The 18,680-nt window shown below is 36.0% G+C and overlaps 1 protein-coding gene across 1 annotated transcript in view; it reads right to left on the bottom strand.

Annotated features, from left to right (window-relative positions):
* Positions 1-3,558: 3,558 nt before the first annotated feature.
* Positions 3,559-18,680, bottom strand: part of LOC120637790 — a 99,476-nt gene continuing 84,354 nt past the window's right edge. Inside the window, exons 3-7 of the mRNA XM_039909805.1 lie at positions 16,788-16,955; positions 8,412-8,595; positions 7,179-7,415; positions 5,078-5,215; positions 3,559-4,214 (exon numbers count right to left, since the gene is read on the bottom strand). Of these exons, the coding sequence (XP_039765739.1) occupies positions 3,976-4,214; positions 5,078-5,215; positions 7,179-7,415; positions 8,412-8,595; positions 16,788-16,955 (966 nt within the window). The 3' untranslated portion in view covers positions 3,559-3,975. The remainder of the gene's footprint in view (positions 4,215-5,077; positions 5,216-7,178; positions 7,416-8,411; positions 8,596-16,787; positions 16,956-18,680) is intronic.

Below are 18,680 nucleotides of genomic sequence, written 5' to 3'. Positions count from 1 at the left end.
CATTAGATGACCCTCTTAATTTTTGCTCCTCAATTTATCTAATTAAATAAAAAGTGTAGAAGTTGCATCAGGAAAATAGTTGATAAACGTTACTGAGTTCAAACTTGCCACATTCAATAAGGTGTTGTTTACTTAAACAGGCACCAAAACCCAACCGAGAAAAACTTGTCAGCTGTCATATTATATCTTGTTCTTCTTAATAAATAATACTCTACAGTTTAATACTTTTTTTTTTAAACTCATAAAAAATTGAGGACAGCAGTCTATTTAGGTACAAAAAATCCTGATATATCTCATTATAGTTGATTTTAGAGAAGTCTAGACTTAGTAAGATTAGTATGTTCCTAATTTCAGGCTTAATCTAAAGGGCGACAAGGCAGCAAGGAAATAAAAGTCCAATATTTTAAAATAAATATTCATTTATATTCTTAGTTGTATATTTTTTACATTGTCTTAAAATACATATCACTTTCGGTTTATAATCCTTAGGTCACATTTCATAAACTACACAGATTTCAATATTTAAATTAAAACTAGAACTTAAAGATATTATTTCCCAATACTTTAGATCTAGAACACAATACTAAAACATTGTCAGACCTCCAATACAATTATTATAAAACAGATTCTATAAAGACTAGTATGAACTTAATATTCAATGTTGATAGCATAGTTTAGCAACTGTACAGATAGGAAGTGAGTGTTTTAATTGGTGCTCACACACAGATACAAGCCTTTACGAAAAGTATTGTTGTAAACTTTTGAATACTCATATTTTCTTATACTTATATTTAGCAACATTAATTTACATTAATCCTCATCTAATGGGAAAGAATTATTAACATCCTTAACATTTGTTTGGTTTACCTAAAATGATTGACAACAATATTTAAATTCTGCGATGGAACAACTAATTTTCAAAATAACAAACAGTGAAATGCATTTTGTCATCTTAATTTAAAAATTTCAAAGCTAGTATTGAAATTGGTCTCATTTGGTAGTTAAAAGTGCAGACTTGTAAGTTTAATTGACAAACTAAGCTGGTTTGCAAGACCCCGACCTTAATTATAAGTTACTAAACTAGTGATCATCTAATAATTTACCTATTTTTTATTAACACTTCGATGAAGGTACTCGTATGTTATGAATACTGTAGGTACGCGTATACGGTATAGAGTAATAAAACTACTTGATGTATATAAAATAATTAGGTAAGGGCATACACTCTAAGATATTGTGAATAAAGTTTTGAAGCTATAATAAAACTGTTATTTCATGTATCCTTATTTTTTTGTCACTTTATCATCAACTAACTTCATGTTTCGCCTACCAGATTTCCATTGAGTTCTTGTTTTGACACTCATAATTGTACATTCATTACCCATTAAAAAATGCTATAGTAAAAATGTTTATGATGAATCGATCACCATGCCATGGAATTAATTGAGAAAACATTAAAAATTAATGAAGCCATACCAAACAACTCAGATATCACCCACATCCTATGCGAATAGCAACAAAATTGAAAAAGTCCTTTTGAGTTTGTGGGCTAACACAAAATCATTACAGTCATTCATGCACATGGAATATCATAATAATAATGAGGCTTTATGGTTTTCGATCTTTGCCTTTCCCAAATACAGGACAAACATAAAACACAAAAAATATTAAGAATATATAATATAGTTGCCGTCGTGCTATAATTTATTTCGCTTTTAATTTTAAAGACGTTAAACAACTTAAAACAAACTACTATTTTCAAAAGATTTTTTTTTGTTTCACAAATTAATTAAATCTGTTATAAGGCACATTTCTTAGACAATAGGTACTTATAAAATTTCATTTCATTAAAGTAAACACCACAAATAATCTTGGTCCCAAAAAAAATGGCTTACATATAAAATAATGATATATTGTACTTCTAACATGGCTCATCCCATCATATTAATTATATAGAGGAAAAATTATAGTGATATAAACTTAGGTAATATATTTAGCGATCATACTTCCCCACGGCACTTTCAAATTTCGCAATAAATTTTATAAATGGCCATCATACAGTTGCCATTTTCAACCATGCTGGATTCCGAATACAAATTTAATTCGTAGGTCATTACAGTTTTCACACGATTCGTCTTTACTGTATATTTCTGAACTATAATAATAATGTGGCTTAATGTTTCTGAACTATAATCCACAATTGTTACAGATAAAGTTTAATGCAGTGATGGACACAGCCCCGGATCTAACTTTAAAAACGTTTTTATTTTTAACCAAACATATGAGTATATTATATTATGATTATGGCACTCCCTGAAACTGCCTTGGTAGCCATCGGTACGCCTCAACTACATGAAACGAGAGTCGTAGGAAGCCGCTGAAATCAACAGATGACCTAGGTCCATCGGTAGATATGAAACTGTGGTAATGGTTAATTTTTTTTTAAATTGCTTTTATGAACTTCACAGAAAATATAACATACAAGCCGAGGAATGAATTTTGTTTGCCGATTGTTCAATTGATGTGAGCAGAACAACATCTTTGCATACTTACACTAAAATTACAGGTTACTAATGATTTGGCTACAATTTTACTTCGAGGCCGTCTATTGATTACGTTACATTGAGGGTTAGGTTAGCTGTCTCAAAAATGTCTCCTTAAGACCTCGCATTGAGTGGAAAGATGACGTCAAACGAGTAGCTGGACGCATACTAATGCCGTGGAATGTCGAAGCCCTAACAAAAAAACTGTGTCCAGCATTTGACGTCTATCGGTTATGATATGATGATGACGAAGACCTGTGTCAATATAGAATATCTCCATCCAGTCAACATTTTTTTTAAACTTATGATGATGATGTTGTTGCCCGTTTGGCTGTATTTTCTTTAAAACCTTTTGGTTTTATTTTTAATGCAGTTTCTATTCGCTTAATTTTTGAATGTGTTACCCAATATATACCTGAGTCAATTTTAGTACGCAGCTTTATTACGCGTCACGTCTTTGTTGGTAGCGTGGTAACTAGCTACGACCGAATCCTTCGACCAGACAAAACAAAGAGCCTGTCTGCTGAAAAAATGCGTTCCTGATATCTGAAAGTTGATCATACATTACATCTGCATATCGTCTGCGAAAGGTGCAGAAGTCATTTGTGGTATTAAGTATACTAAGATAATTTTGGACCTACCAATGCATAAGTTTAAAGAATGTGTTAAAACACATTTATTACAGCGAGATTATTATACAATTGATGAGTTTCTTAATGACAAGGTTGCTTGGAAGCATCCGGCTCCGCTTTCATCTCTCACAAGATAGAAAAATGAATGTTAAAATGCAAATTTTTGATGTTGGAAAAGAGCAACTGCTGAGTTTCTTGCCGGCTTCTTCTTGGTAGAATCTGCCTTCCGTACCGGTGGTAGAGTCACTACACACGGACAGACTTGACGTTTCAAAAGTGTTTGTTAGGCCTACTTGAAATAAATGAATTTTTAATTTTTAATTTTAAGTAACTAGCTGTCCCGGCAAACTTCGTACCGCGGATCATTTTTTTTTTCAAATATCATAAAAATTGTTCCAGCCGTTCTTGAGTTATAAATGGTGTAAGTAACACAACTTTCTTTTATATATATAGATATAGATAATGATCAAGAGTTGACATAACTTTGCAGCTCATAATTTTACGGCTCAGTACGGATTAGAAAAATATGTTTTGTTATATTTTTAGCTCTTTAAAGATATACACAGTTTTTAATGTTAAAATCTCTCGCTAGGTAGACCCACTTCAAAGTAAAGGCCACGCCACGCAATATCAGAAAAGCATTTTTTTCAAGCCCGACCTATAAGTTCTTGTCACTGAAGCCTAAAGCGGTAACAAATATTTCATAGAAAAATTCGTGTAACGTAATAAATAAGACAGTCCCTTTACATGCTTATAATAAAAACTATTTTACTCTCATCACAAAAGTCTAATCGAGTAACTCAATCTGGTGGCTCCTGGTGGGAGCAGTGGGGTACTGGAGACGGTGAGGATTTGAAGGCTCTGGGGAACAAGGAGGAGTATGACGGCGGTGGTTCGTACTCCGGCGGCGTAGGGGGTAGGGTCTCGAACAGCTGCTGGGAGGCTGCGGTAACGGTGACGGTTGGGGAGATGTCTATACATGAAGCTGGTATCGCGTTGAGTGGAGTGTCTGAAGGCTTTGAGCGCTTGCAACAGCATTCTGGAATTTATGAAATTTTAAATTACAATTTTTGGAGTGAAAACTTCTTTAGGCGCACCGCACACAGATTTTTTCGTGGGTAGAAAGTCATGCTCTGAGGTCAACGGTTGATCGGGTAACCTCGAGTCGCCGAGTGTGCCCGAGCGAGAAAGATACGGTCAGCTTCTCTTCGCAGTTGTATCTATCACTGTATTTCGTATGATCAATTCTTAAGTCTTAATTTTCTTATAATTGATACGTAATGATGCTTATAATTTTAACAATAATCTCTCTAAGCATAACAAAATACGGAATTACAATTGAGTTCTTTCTAGATATATAAATAAAATTAAATCAAAAGTATTAATTGTATCCTTTGTAGAATACGACAACGAAAATATAATTAATATTGCCAGTCATGTAGTTGTCTACGACAATGGTTTGGAAAGAGGACCAAATCATTATTTAGAGCAGCGGTGTCCAAGGTAGAGATAGCCCTAATGATTGCCAACCTTCGTAAGGAGACGGCACCCTAAGAAGAAGAAGTCATGTAGCATGTAAAATTCACAGATGGAATGTTATATATAACAAAAAAAAAAATATATTAATATTTTGTAGCATAAATTATCTATTTATAATCTAACATGAAACTTTTTAAAAAACGAGAAACTATCGATTCCAAGTTCTATGAAAATAATAGTCTTTAGTGGAATAGTTATATTTACGATTATACAATAAGTTATCTGTGCTTTAGCCCTACTGTGAGCTGTCAAAATTATCATCATAAATTAGATAAAGCATGCAACATACTATAAAGGAGGCCTCTACCAACTTGAAAGAAATGAATTTTGTTTTTTTTTTTAATTTTGATATATTTCACTCACCCCACGCCAGACAGAACATAAGGATGGTGGCGCAGACCAGCATTCCCACCACGAGGTAGCTCCAAGGCCCGTACGGCTTCAGCGCCGCCGCAAACTCCATGAACGCGTTCTGCTTTTGCTCACCCTCGGTTATTTTCACTGTAACGATCGAAATACATTGATAGTTATTACGCAGGGAATAAAGAATAAATAGCCTTTATCAGCTGAACAAAAGGCCACTCTCAACGGGGTTTGTCCGTCATCACCACGCTGGGCAGACGGGTTGGTGATCGCTCTAGCCATCTACTGCGGATTTGGACGGCCGGTTGGCGCAGTGGTCAGCGACCCTGCATTCCGAGTGCAAGGCCGTAGGTTCCATTCCCACAGCTGGAATTTTTTTGTGTGATGACCCACACGAATGTTTTTCAGTGTCATGGTGTTTATCTGTATATTATAAGTATTTATGTATATTATTCATAAAAATATTCATCAGTCGCGGGCAACAACTATTAGTTGCATAAGTGGCCAATCATTAATCGAATAAAAAAAGACTTAAGATCATTTCATTTAAATTTAAAAACGGTAAAAATCGGGGTGTTCATTTGAAAAATCCTATTATAACGTTAAGGATTGCTTAAACGATAAAAAGCTTGGGTGTGAATGGCTCTAACTTCATAGCGTAATATAAATTTATGGTGATGCTCACCTCAGCATGGCTAGTATGGGCAGGAGACAATTATCTCTTCTGGGAAAGGATACAAATTTTAGCTTCTCCCACAGCTTTCTCAACTATCAGAGCACTAACGCGTAAGTGGAAATAATATCCAAATAATAGATGTTTCTATTACACATCTATTATTAGGATATTATATAAAAGGGGTTCTACTATTCCATATTCCCGTGCTTTAATAGGTGGACACGTTAAGTAAATTCCTTGTCAGGGGATATAATCAGGGGTAAAATTTTTGTCTTCTGCCTGTGTACAGATCCTTTACGACCTTGACATCAAATAACCGATAATGCATAAAATAAACGAAAGGCGAAGATTTGTTTCCCGATTTCTAACTCACCCACTTTTAGGGGGCGGAAAAACAAATATAAATAACTAAACGTATGTCGCTGTAACTTAGCAATTAATTGTTGCTAAGTTACAGCGTGTGGGAAAGACAAACAAACACAATTTCGTATTTAAGATACCTATTAGTTAGGATAAGAGTCTGTTTTAAATTACGGTTTAAGCAGAAGAAGAAAAATTTGGAAAATCCAAAAGTGCACGACTCATAATGCTCATTTAATTATCAAATATTGAAAAAAAAAAAAAAGAAAAAAAAAAAATTTAAAACAGCTGTACTATGAAAGTGATGCACAGGCGCCCCTGGTGGAATAAAATGTACATAATATCTATGGATATAAGTAGATATATCACCATCCATGTTAATTTTACATGGATAAATATAGATGTACAGTCTTGCAGTTTTCGTTTTTTATTAATTGCAATTAAACTAGACTGAATTAATTAATCATTCGCATTCAGTGACCTACAATCGTCGATTAGAATTAAAAAAAAAAAAATTTAACTCAAATAATGGATTTTTTCACAAGTTTTTTGACCTATTTTGGTGTTTTTTTCCAATTCTATTGCAGTAAATCATTTTTTTAAAAGTATGGAAATTATCTCCTTTAAATTATCTCGACAATAGTATGCAAAATATCTTGATTCCGTGAACTAACAAGGCTATAATTTCGGCGGCTGTTTATTACATAGCCGCCGAAATGAGGCGAAAAAAATTTTTCGATCGTAAAGCACTCTCTGATGCTTCGCATCATGAGTCGTGCAATACTGTATTGCACACAAACATAAAATATAGAGAAAACAGAATAAAATAATACATAAATTGTAGGCATTAAAAGGCGGCGTTATTGCTGCAAGCAACCTCTGTTAGTAAGGAACAGCTGCAAGATATAGTGCAAATATATATATACATATAAGTATATTCGTATACTTCGTAATACATAAATATGTACATAAATTTTAATACAAATAAACTTGAAAAAAGAAAAGAAAAAAATATACATACTATATACATGCATTTTATATTAAAGTGAAGTTGTAAAAACTTACTTATAACCGAAGGTTTCGTCGCGCCATCTGGCTGGTCAAGTCCCAACAGCTCCTGGTTTCTAGCTGCAAACCTCCTCAGCATTTCCAGGAGTGGGGAGTCCCGGTGGTGCAGACACGCGCTCGAGTCCTCGTCTTCACCCCCTGGGCAATGACGGACGCCGTCGCAGACCAGGTACGAGGATATACAGAGACTTGTCACACCGCATATGAATTGAGATTCATTATTGCAAACTGATCCTGAAAAAAGGGATAAAGATTTGGTTAACCAGCTGCCTACCGGGTACTTCCAATTTACATAGTATAAATAGGTACTCCATAAATTAGGAATAATGTCCACCGCACGGCTAACATGGGCAGATAACACAATAAAACAATAACAAAACATATACCCCAATTATATTCCCTGGCTGGATAAAATTGAGGGAAGGGATAATGCCGCTGGCCCAGTGCGGATAAGTGTACTTAACTTCACGTCACTTCTTGTTGTACTTTACACGTCTTTGAGAACATTAGAAGAACTCTCAGGCATGCAGGTTTCCTCACGATGTTTTCCTTTTCCGTTAAAGCAATGTATATTTTAATTACTTAAAACGCATAAAACTTAGAAAAGTTAGAGATGGGTGCTGGGATTTAAAGTCTGCCCCCGAATGTTTAGCCAAAGTCCTTTTCCTGGGCTATCACGGGGCAATGATCTGAGTGTTTATGAAGATGTAGGAGAAGATAAAATTGTATCCTTTTTCCCGGGGATATAAATGACTCCTGACCGTTCTAGCCGTGTTAGTATAAGAGATACGGACAAAACGTGAGTGTTTAGCCTTGTTATGCTCTGAATTTTAAGAGGAATCTTAGTGCTTTCTTATTGACTTACGACGAAGGCCAACAGATATATATATAGAATTACTCAGACATTTTTAACATCTTAACCGTAATTTTAAACGCCTTATGATTTTTTTTCTCAATATTGATGAAGGTCTGGTCTAAGCGATAACAGTCAGTACCAGTGGAATGGTAATCATTTACTGGCAAAGTCATACGACCGAATTATTGCTAAGCGTGGCTATACTTATTATTCCAAGAATGCCAAGAAGCTGTCTATTCTTTAAGTTGATATAAGTGCCGCTTCTTTTATTTGAAGACAACTGACAAATGATAATATGACGTGAATGTCCCTGATTAGAACGTGTTATGGAAGAAGTTCGCGTCACAACGACGTGAGGCAACCAAATTACTTACCACTATTAACAGCTGTGATCACCAGCCGTAACTTCTCCGTGTGGTGGTAAGGAGTGGTAGGGGGGTTCCACACGATGCGGATCTTTGGCGGTAGCAACTTGGTTCCCGCCCGCGATGCCACTGCCGCGGCGTTACCACCGCAAAGCGAGAGACGCCATATAGGAGTCTTTGCTTCACCAATGTACTGTAAACAGGAAAAATAAATTCATGAGTTATAACACTGAATATGTTATGGTAGTCTTGATAGATATATTTTTTAGGCTAGTCTAGCTGTTGCCCACGTCTTTGTCCGCGTTTGTTTTTGTTTTAAAATCGTGTATTCTCGTAAAAAAATTGGGTGTAGTTTTTAAACAGAACTTATCCAATTAAGTTTTTTTATTTTTTTAATCTCACGATGATGTAAAATATTTTTTTCTAAAATAAACGTAGCGTGAGTTTCTGCTTATTACATCAGCTACCTGCCCATAAAAGTCCCGTCAAGATCGGTCCAGCCATTTCAGAGATTAGCCGGAACAAACTGACTGACTGACAGACAAAAGTTATAAAAAAAATTATTATGATGTATGTACCGTATGTATTCTCATATAGGTAAGTATGTAGTAAATGAGTGCCATCTCTGGTCCCTAGATGGCGCTCTTTCGACGCCATACAAATCATAGTTAACTTTTACGCGATCGAATAGATGAAAAATCTCGCACTCAGGTCGTCACGTTTTATAACGTTAAGTCGCCCGCCCAAGCTACGCAAATGCTATTTTTTTTTATTAATAGTAATTGACGGACCAATCAGACGGCCCAACTGATGGTAAGTGGAAAACCATCATCTATGGACAGAGCAACCCTTCGCAGGACATGTAACGAGCACGTCCTGCAACATGCCGCCCTGTGTCCATTCATTTGAAGCGTAGGTGTGCTGTAATTACACCGGCAACCACGGCCTTCAGACCGGAACACAGCACTGCAACAATGCTGCTAAGCGGCAGAAATAAGCATGGCGATAGTACTTCCCCGGACGAGCTCTGTCACAAAAAACTACTACTACGCCAATCACATTGATTAGTTAATGAAGTCAGGCTACAATGACTAGTCAGACGGTGACCAGTTGCGGCCAGCTGGCCGTTACGGCACGATGAGTAATTGCGTTACGACACTTTAAGTAGACGGTAAGACTGGCTGTGGTTGTGACGGATGCTCCCTAAATGTGTCACTTTTACGTCTTGGGTTCTAGCGAAGTATGTGTCATTATTATGTCGTGACATCGAAGACGAGGGAATCACTGCTATACAACGTGTAACGGAATTGCGAAATACTGTTGAAGGGTGCATAAGTATCCCTACTTCCCTATCTCTATCCCTACTAATGTTATAAATGCCAATGTAAGTTTGTTTGTTACGCTTTCACGCAAAAACTACTAAACCGATCCTCATGAAACTTTGTACACATATTCTTGGAAGTGTTAGAAGTAATATAGGATACTTTTTATCCCGACATTAAGCTCGGTTCCTTTGGGAGAGGGGATGAGTGTTTGTCGACTTTACACCATAACTTCGACAAATTATAACCGATTTAAATAATTATTTTTGTACTATAGAGGTTATAATATGTGTTTAATTTTGCCCAAACTGTGGTTGGAGATAGAGGACAGAACTCCTCAGCGGACAGCAGCAAACCTCTCATTTAAGGCTTAGCGATACTGAATTCTTTTTTAATTTTTTTTAGATCGACAACTAAATTAAATGCCACTTTAAAAAACAAAATCAAACGCAGACGAAGTCGCGGGCAACAGCTAGCAGCTAATATAATAATAGAATGGGATCTACTACGTGCAGCTGTTAACACCAATTAACCCCTACGTTCATGAAACTTAATTATTCACGAACCAATAGCCTTAATACAAGATTTGCTCGCTAGCAATAGAGGAATACGAACATACGACAGGCAAAATCGTTTGATATGTTTAAAAATGCAGTTAAATCTTATTATCTTGCACAATAAGTCGACTGGTTTTTATTTTTTTTCCATCTATTCATCAATATACCACTATAGTTTGCATTGAAGACGACTTGTAATAGTATTTACTGTTGTTAATGTATTTATGATATGTTATAGTATATATTACTTTATTATTATTTTTTATTTTTTAATATTTAATTTATTATGTATTATTTTATTTGTGTAATCTAGTTTAAGTATTAGTATGTAGTTATTAGTATGTATTTTTTTTTAATATGCACAACCTGCAGTATGTTATCCTTTTGTTTTCCTTATCCTAAGGTTGCCTGGAAGAGATTGCTACAAAGCGATAAGGCCGCCTTTTGTATACTTCTTCTGTCTGTGTTTTCTTTTATTCTTTTTTTGTATTTTTATTTGTGTGCAAATAAAGAGTATAAATAAATAAATAAATATACCTTATCATTATATATATAAATATATATATATATGTATATATCTATCTATCTATATAAAAGAGAAAGTGTGTGGGTATGTTCTGTGTAGGCTCTGAAACGGCTGGAGAGATTTCAATGAAACTTTCAGGGAATCTCCGGATTGACCTTGCAAGTAATCCTGTAAAGTTTGGTGACGATCGGAGCACTCCTATTTTTGAACTGTCAAACTGTCAAATACAGCTTTTATTTACTATGATGATATTCTATTGCTGGGTTTACATGGATGTAGATAATGATCTTCACCCGCTCGAGAAGAGAATGAATACGGAGAGAAATAAATGAGTTAAGTTTATTGTTTAAATAAAATAAAGCAAAATCTAAGCTAGTAATAAATAAATAAATAATAACTACGACAATAACCACATCGCCATCTAGCCCCAAAGTAAGCGTAGCTTGTGTTATGGGTACTAAGATAGCTGTTGAATATTTTTATGAATATAATACACATAAATACTTATAATATACAGATAAACGCCCAGACACTGAAAAACAATCATGTTCATCACACAAACATTTTCCAGCTGTGGGAATCGAACTCACGGCCTAGGACTCAGAAAGCAGGGTCGCTGCCCACTGGCGACAGTCAAATAATTAGTTTAATAAAAAAAAATATATATATACTTTTTTAATTTGTGTATATTTTGTTTGTTTTTGTATGTAGTTATTTGAATGTAGGTTTATAATAATTTTACAACACCTATTCGTTCTCGCTCTTGTTGTCCTAATCCTAAGGTTGCCTGGCAGAGATCGCTCTTAAGCGATAAGGCCGCCTTTTTTATTCTACTCCAGTTTTTGTATTTCTCTCTATTCGTCGTTTATTTTCCTAACTGTGTAGTGGTGTACAAATAAAGAGTTTGATTTATAATGAAGGATCGTTTTCGAGTGTGGAGATACTTGAAGGTTTTTTGTTCTTTTTTTATTCCACTACAAGTTAACCCTTGACTGCAATCTCGCCTAGAGGTAGTAGATGATGCAGTCTAAGATGGTAGCGGGCTAACCTGTTAGGGAGTATGGTAGTCGTACCCCTAACCGGTCATCATTGGAGTAAAATGAAGAAAAATGGATTAAAGAAATTTGCCTATTCTTTAATGCTGTTGGGCTTACCCCGTTATTGTAGTGCATCAGAATATTTAATGTATTTTTTTTTTATTTTGTTTAGTTTTTAATTATTCTATTTATGTTATAGTGTAGTGCGTAGTGATGGATCATAGATACCAAATAAATAAATAAATAAATTTAACTTGGACGTTTTAGCGGAACGTTCGTTATACAAAAATCAGAAGTAGAGGATTTGCGACTTTAATGCGAGTTAGATTAGGTCCATTTTACTTTGACGATATTGAGTTTGATATGCGACATTGACTCCTCGATTGCGAGTGTGTAAATCTTGTGCTAAAGATACAGTTGCATGATTGTATCAGTGTTTCAATTTATTGCTACGTAATTGGTCTCTTTGCTACGGAGGCAAATTTTCCATGATTGGCCGTCGAGTATTTTGTTTTGAAAATGGCTTAAAGGCATTGGTTGAAAGGCTAAACAAAATTTTTTTTGTTACTATAATGTTATAAAGAGGACGTTTTTTTGTGTGGTTGTTTGTACCGAATAGGCTCCTAAATTACTTCACCGAGTTTATACCAAAAGAAAACCTTATAATCGCAACGTAAAATAAGGCTATAATTTTTTTCGTTATACTTAAACAAAATACAATAATTTAACCTTAAGTAATGAAATGATTAAAGTATATATTATTTACAGAAAATCCCCGGGAAACCACAGTTCCCGCGGGATTTAAAAAAAACCGTTATGCACGCCGTCGAAGTCGCGGGGAACACCTAGTGTATAATTTGGAGAGGAGTTCAACTAAATTTTAAACGATATGTCATGTCGGAGCAAGATATCGTCTAATACCGCTGCCTCTTTGCGAGAAAAATGTAATTAAACATATACCTCCTAAACGATTTCCACGTCATATCGTGCCGGAACCCTAAATCGCTTAAAGGCACGCCATTGTCAATAGGATGGTTACCTAAGGGGCCATCCATAAAGTACGTCACACGTTAATGGGGAGGGAGGGTATCACCGAAGTGTGACATCGTGTGACAAGGGGCATGGAGGGGTCAATACTTTTGTGACGTCACATGTTAAAATTTAAAATACTAAAACGCAAAGTTTGGATGTGAATTAAAATTTTTGATTTTATTAGATTATTATTTAATAAAAATAAGTAAAAAATGAAAATAGCTGTTTTCTCTCGATTATTTTTAAATACATACATAAATTAAAAAAATGTGTGACGTCACATCAGGAGGGGGGGTTATAAAAATGTGACAACCTGTGACAAGGACGGGGGGAGGGGTTCAAAAGTCCTAAAATTCGTGTGACGTACTTTATGGATGGCCCCTAACTAGCCACGACCAAAGTTTTTTTTAAAAATATTAATAGCGGGCAAACAAGCGATCACTTAACATCACCGTCACATCTTAAGTGATCACCGCCGCTCATAAACATCTGCAACACCGGAGGAGCCACCGATGCGTTGCCGGCTTTAAGGATTTGTTTATCCGCCCTAGTTGGACTAGACCGAACTAGAGAAAATCCGGAAATTATAAATTCCCAAATAGCAACCGCTTGAGATCGCATCGCGACCTCCTTTTATAATAACACGCTAGAGAGGTCGTCAAAAATGTATGTATATATTTCGTCAGTGTCGTAGTACACATGATTGTATAGGGTCTAGTTAATGCAACTGTTTTAAGAACAAGGTTGGTCTGTGGTCATTGTTACGTGAGTTCAAAATTGGCAAACGGCTCATGAGCTGAATATTGATACGTTTTTGTAGTTTTTAACAATAATTTATTGCAGCGCGTAGGTATCGGTGGGGTGACCATCATTGCATAAAGTTTAAGGCAAATAAGGACAAATGCGTCGTAAAAAATTTTTAGCTGCGCCCTTGGCTTTTTGCATTCCGCAACTTTAATGCAAGGAAATAGTTCAAATAGGACATTTTGACAAAGCTGGTCAGTTAATTCTTAATAGGAATTTATTATTTGTTTTGCCGCATTACATGCGTGGTAAAAAATTGTACGGCGTTTTGTAAGAATCTTAAACTTTCCCAGAAAATGTTTAGAACCGTTCTGGTTTGGAACTCGATGAATTGAAAATATGTCGCGATAAAGAAAGTCATATAAATGTAGGGGTGAGAATGAGATAGTATACATTACATATTTTGTTTTCTATTTTAGTTACCATGAAAACTGAGCAATAGGTAATATAGTATTTTACATTAACATATTTATTTCTTTTGTGGAAACATACAGTACTTTAATCAAATAATATGTGATATTTGTAATACTTAAATCTAATAAATTGTTAACTATTTTAGTTTGCTACTGATAACATTATTATTAACCAACAAACAAATATATGTTGGGTATAAATACAGAGTTTTAGATTATAACTAACTAAATATAATGTATTTATTTATTTTCAATTAGTACGGTTAACACCGATTACACTAATTGAATACATAGCAGATTAAATTAAACAGATTAAAACGAAAACAAAAAAAGAAAAAGAAAATCAAAAAACATAACTATAAGAATTCAATTAACTTTATACCTATAATTAACTTTATATATTTCACCAACTAGTAATTATGCTATCTTCCTACGCAACCATGTTATGCCATAAGCATGGTGCTATTACATTTCTCACAGTTCTGTAGGCAATGGTTAACAACGGTGTTCCAAGGATTCGCAAACGTGTCACAGTGGGGTAACTGCACTGCTGACTGATGCATTTAGCCCCGAAAGAGTGCGGGGAATGTTCGTAGCTTACTAGACAAAAACCTACCGAATACTGAACTAGCGGCGGCATCATGAGCCGCTTCTCATGAAGATATCCTTTATATTAGTTTTAAATAATTTTAAAGCTTGGTAAAAAATAATAAAGCTTCCATATATCCTAATACTCGTGACATTATATATTTAACTCAATCTCTCGTACGCTAATTTTCAGTTTCACTTCTGCCGTTTATGAATTAATTGCATAGGATTTTTTTTAATTTGTATCATGCGTCTTGATGCCTTGATGTAAAGGCTGCAGCGTCCCATAAGCGGCGCGTATTTTTTTTTGCTAACGGTACACGGTTAAAAGTGAATGAAGTTACGAACTTATGGTCACCCTCGCCGTCACGCACACGTCGCGGCGTCACGTGTCTCTGGCGCCGCGTCTCTAAAGGTTTCGAAGCTAAAGTGAAACTAAACGTGCAACGAATGTGAAACATGTGTTATTTTAAACTAACAGTGTTTTATTACTTGTATACAGTAGCTTGCTAGCAGTGGCGTGGACAGGGTTTTTGACCAGGGTATGCATAAAGAAGGAAAATGGCATTAAATGGAAAAATCCTTCCCCTTTATGAGTAATAGAATTTTTTAGGGTATGCAGTGCTTTTGCGCATGTATGAAGTGCACGCCACTGCTTGCTAGGTGAAGGGACAGTATTGCAGGTCATGCTTTAGTCAAGAAATTACTCCAGAACTGCAGAGTTTTTACTTTTTTTTCATCATCAACATCATTATCACTTCCACATATGTCAAATCAACACAGGCATTTAGTAGAGAGCTTCCAAATCCATGGACGCTCGTTTTTAGTGGCTCACAGCGACTCGCTTGATGTCGTCTATCCATCTCGTTGGGGGCCAACCAACGCTGCGTTTACCCGTTTTGGGTCGACCATCGCAGCGTTTACCGGTGCTGGGTCGACCAACCTTGCATTTACCGGTGCGGGGTTGCCATTTTAGCCCTTTTTTTAACCAGTTATTAGCGGACGGCCTTCCGATTAAATGTGGAAAACCATCGCCTACAAACAGCAACACTTCGCAGGGTATACAAGGAACACGGCCTAATCTGTCCAACACTTACTAATATATTATGAAAATTAAGCTTAATTTGCTAAACTCAGCGAACAGCAGAAGAATCTGTATGGTGTAATTTAAAATTTTTCCAATCCTTATACTCCACACCAAACAGATCTTCGACAATGTACCCTCTACGCACGTTTCGCTCCGATACCGGAGCATCTTCAGGATATGATGACTTTGCAATGAATAATCGTTAAGACTTAACAATTTACTTACAAGGTTTCGGTGTGGAGTATAAGGATTAAAGAAATTATAAATTACACCAAACAGATTCTCCTGCTGCTCGCAGAGTACTTATAGCAAATTAAGCTTAATTTTCATAGTATATTATTGATTTCCGCAAAGTAACGCCTGCTTCTATCCAATACCTTACTAATATTACAAATGCAGAATTGTTTGTTTGTTCTTCCTTCACGCAGTATTTGAGGCAAAGAGTTAGTTGAAAAAACGTAGAGTAACTAAGGCTACTTCTTATTTCAGGATAACAGAAAGTTAACTATGGGATTTATAAAATACCGTAATAAAAGCGGACGAAGAACGCGGGCAACATATCGTATAGGTATTTATGGCTGGTGGCACGGTCTGCATTACGCAGGGCATGTAAGGACTCTTACTCTGTCCCGTACCGACCATCGATCATCACTTTTACCGATGCCGACATAGCTGGACATATGTCTTTTGTAGAGAGTTCCAAAATCCGCGGTCCTGAGCTATCTGTCCACCTCGTGGGCAACGCTGCGTTTTACGATGCTAGGTCGCCATTCCAGCAACTTGGGACCCCAACGTCCATCGGTTTTCCGAGTTCCGGCAATTGGTGAGAATTTACCTCACGCATTGCCACTGAAGCTATGTCGGTAACTCTAGTTCTTCTACAGATCTCCCCAAGTCTGATGGATCGCTAAGAAACGCACCCAGCATAGCTTTCTCCCTCGCCCTCTGATGCGATATCGGCTAATGATAGTAAGGATGCGAAATGAGGATAATAGATTAAGCTACAATAAAGTACTTACAACAAGCAGTTTACACGAGTCGGTGGCGTTAACGCTGTGCGAGGTGTCATCGCCGGTGGTGTCCTGCGCATGCGCACTTCGTGTGCTCCACTTCCGCCCGAGCCCACCTGCCATCGGCGCTGGGGCCTGCACATCTCCCGACCCGCGCTCCCACTCTGACAATGATTCCTGTAAAGAACATAGAACACGTTTAATATAATGTCACGACATAGTATTTGGAACCATTATACATAATCTTGTTTGTGTGAAATTTAATTCCAGGCAAAATCTTTATTTCAATGCCGAGTTCGTCTTCTGTAAACTGTAGTTTTTTCTTGGTCAAAAAATTAAAACATGAATATTTGGGGTAATAAATGAGTGAACGATCGCGTTTTTTTTTGTTTTATTCTGCAGGATCAGAGAGAAGAGAACAGAAGAAAACATTCCTGGTCAAAAATCTAGGCTATTATATATATAACTAGGATATTATGTCCTTCCGTAATATTTTTCTGACAGGTTGTCCATAGTGGCGTTCCTGTGAATTCGAGCAAGCCCAATTACCTTCAGGACCAATTGACTCGTTATGATCTCTAAAATTTACTGATCTTGTTGTGCTAAACGACAAACAATAACAACTAATCTTTGAACTACGATTAAGGTCAACACGTGAATTAAGATTGGAAATTTCGATTGATAATTGGTTAAGTTAAAGAAGTTTCTAGGCGCGGTGTTTGCCAAAATATTTAAAAAAAAAAAAAGAAATAGCAGCACCCCAAGTGTTTCTGTGAATTCTGGTATCTTTATTTATGATATCACCTTAAAAGTTATTTTAAATCATAACCGAACACGTTTCAAGTTGTAAACCGGTTATCTCCACATGATTTGACAGCGGCGGTTGTACATTAGTCGCTGTATGACGATAGCATGTCGCAGCTGGTTAGGATCTGTCACAAAATTATACTCAATACCAGGACTGGTGAAATCAGGTAGTTACACACATAAAACAGGTGTTGCAGGTGTGTATATTTTAATGTAAAAATAAACAAACTGAATATATTATTAATCAATAAATAATATAAGCAACTATGTAGACCTGATGGTATGACCTTAAAGGCTTGGAAGGTCACTTATGCAACTTGTGTTGATACCCTAGCTGCATCACACATCCAGGCCACCTCGTCAATGGTGGGTGCGGCTGCTACCAGTGCCGAGCAGGCCAAGAGGCGTAAATATGAAAACCTGGATAGCAGCTTCATTTTTGTGCCCTTTGGAGTAGAGACTTTGGGACCGTGGGTCCGGAGGCAAGAGCTCTTTTCAAAGAATTATCGAAAAGGGTTATCCAGTCTACCGGTGATCCTAGAGCGGGCAGTTACCTTGGCCAACGAATTAGTTTGGCCATCCAAAGGGGCAATGCTGCCAGCATCTTAAAAACTGTGCCTCGCTGCGGTGGTTTCGAGGACGTTTTAGATTTTATTTAGTTTTAAATAGTTTATTTTAGGTTATATTTATAAAACTATGTAGTGATTTGGTACATAATGATTAGATTTTCAAATAAAAGTCACGTTTTAAAAAACTATTGTTTCATAAATTCATATTAATCAAAGGAAACAAGTTTTTTTTGTGAATATTTTGCAAGTAGGTTTATTAATATTGAGACAAAATCGATTTGCCTTTTTATATTGACTTGCATTATTAACTATTTAAGTACTAATTGAACTAAGTTAATAATGATATTTAAATACTAATCTACAAATCTGCAGGTAACAACTTTGTTGCTGAGTTGTAATATAATAAATTCTTGTTAGGATTTAAATTTAAATAGCATTATAATTTCCACTTCTTTGTTATTTTTTTAATTTAATCTTATTTTTGAACGAGACGATCGGTTGTCATTCTCCGATTGGTTAACGCCGG

Source organism: Pararge aegeria, chromosome 4, assembly GCF_905163445.1.
Source record: "Pararge aegeria chromosome 4, ilParAegt1.1, whole genome shotgun sequence".
In the NCBI taxonomy this organism is placed as follows: Eukaryota; Metazoa; Arthropoda; class Insecta; order Lepidoptera; family Nymphalidae; genus Pararge; species Pararge aegeria.
Note: the sequence above shows the minus strand (reverse complement) of the source record. Positions and strands in the feature narration are given on the sequence as shown.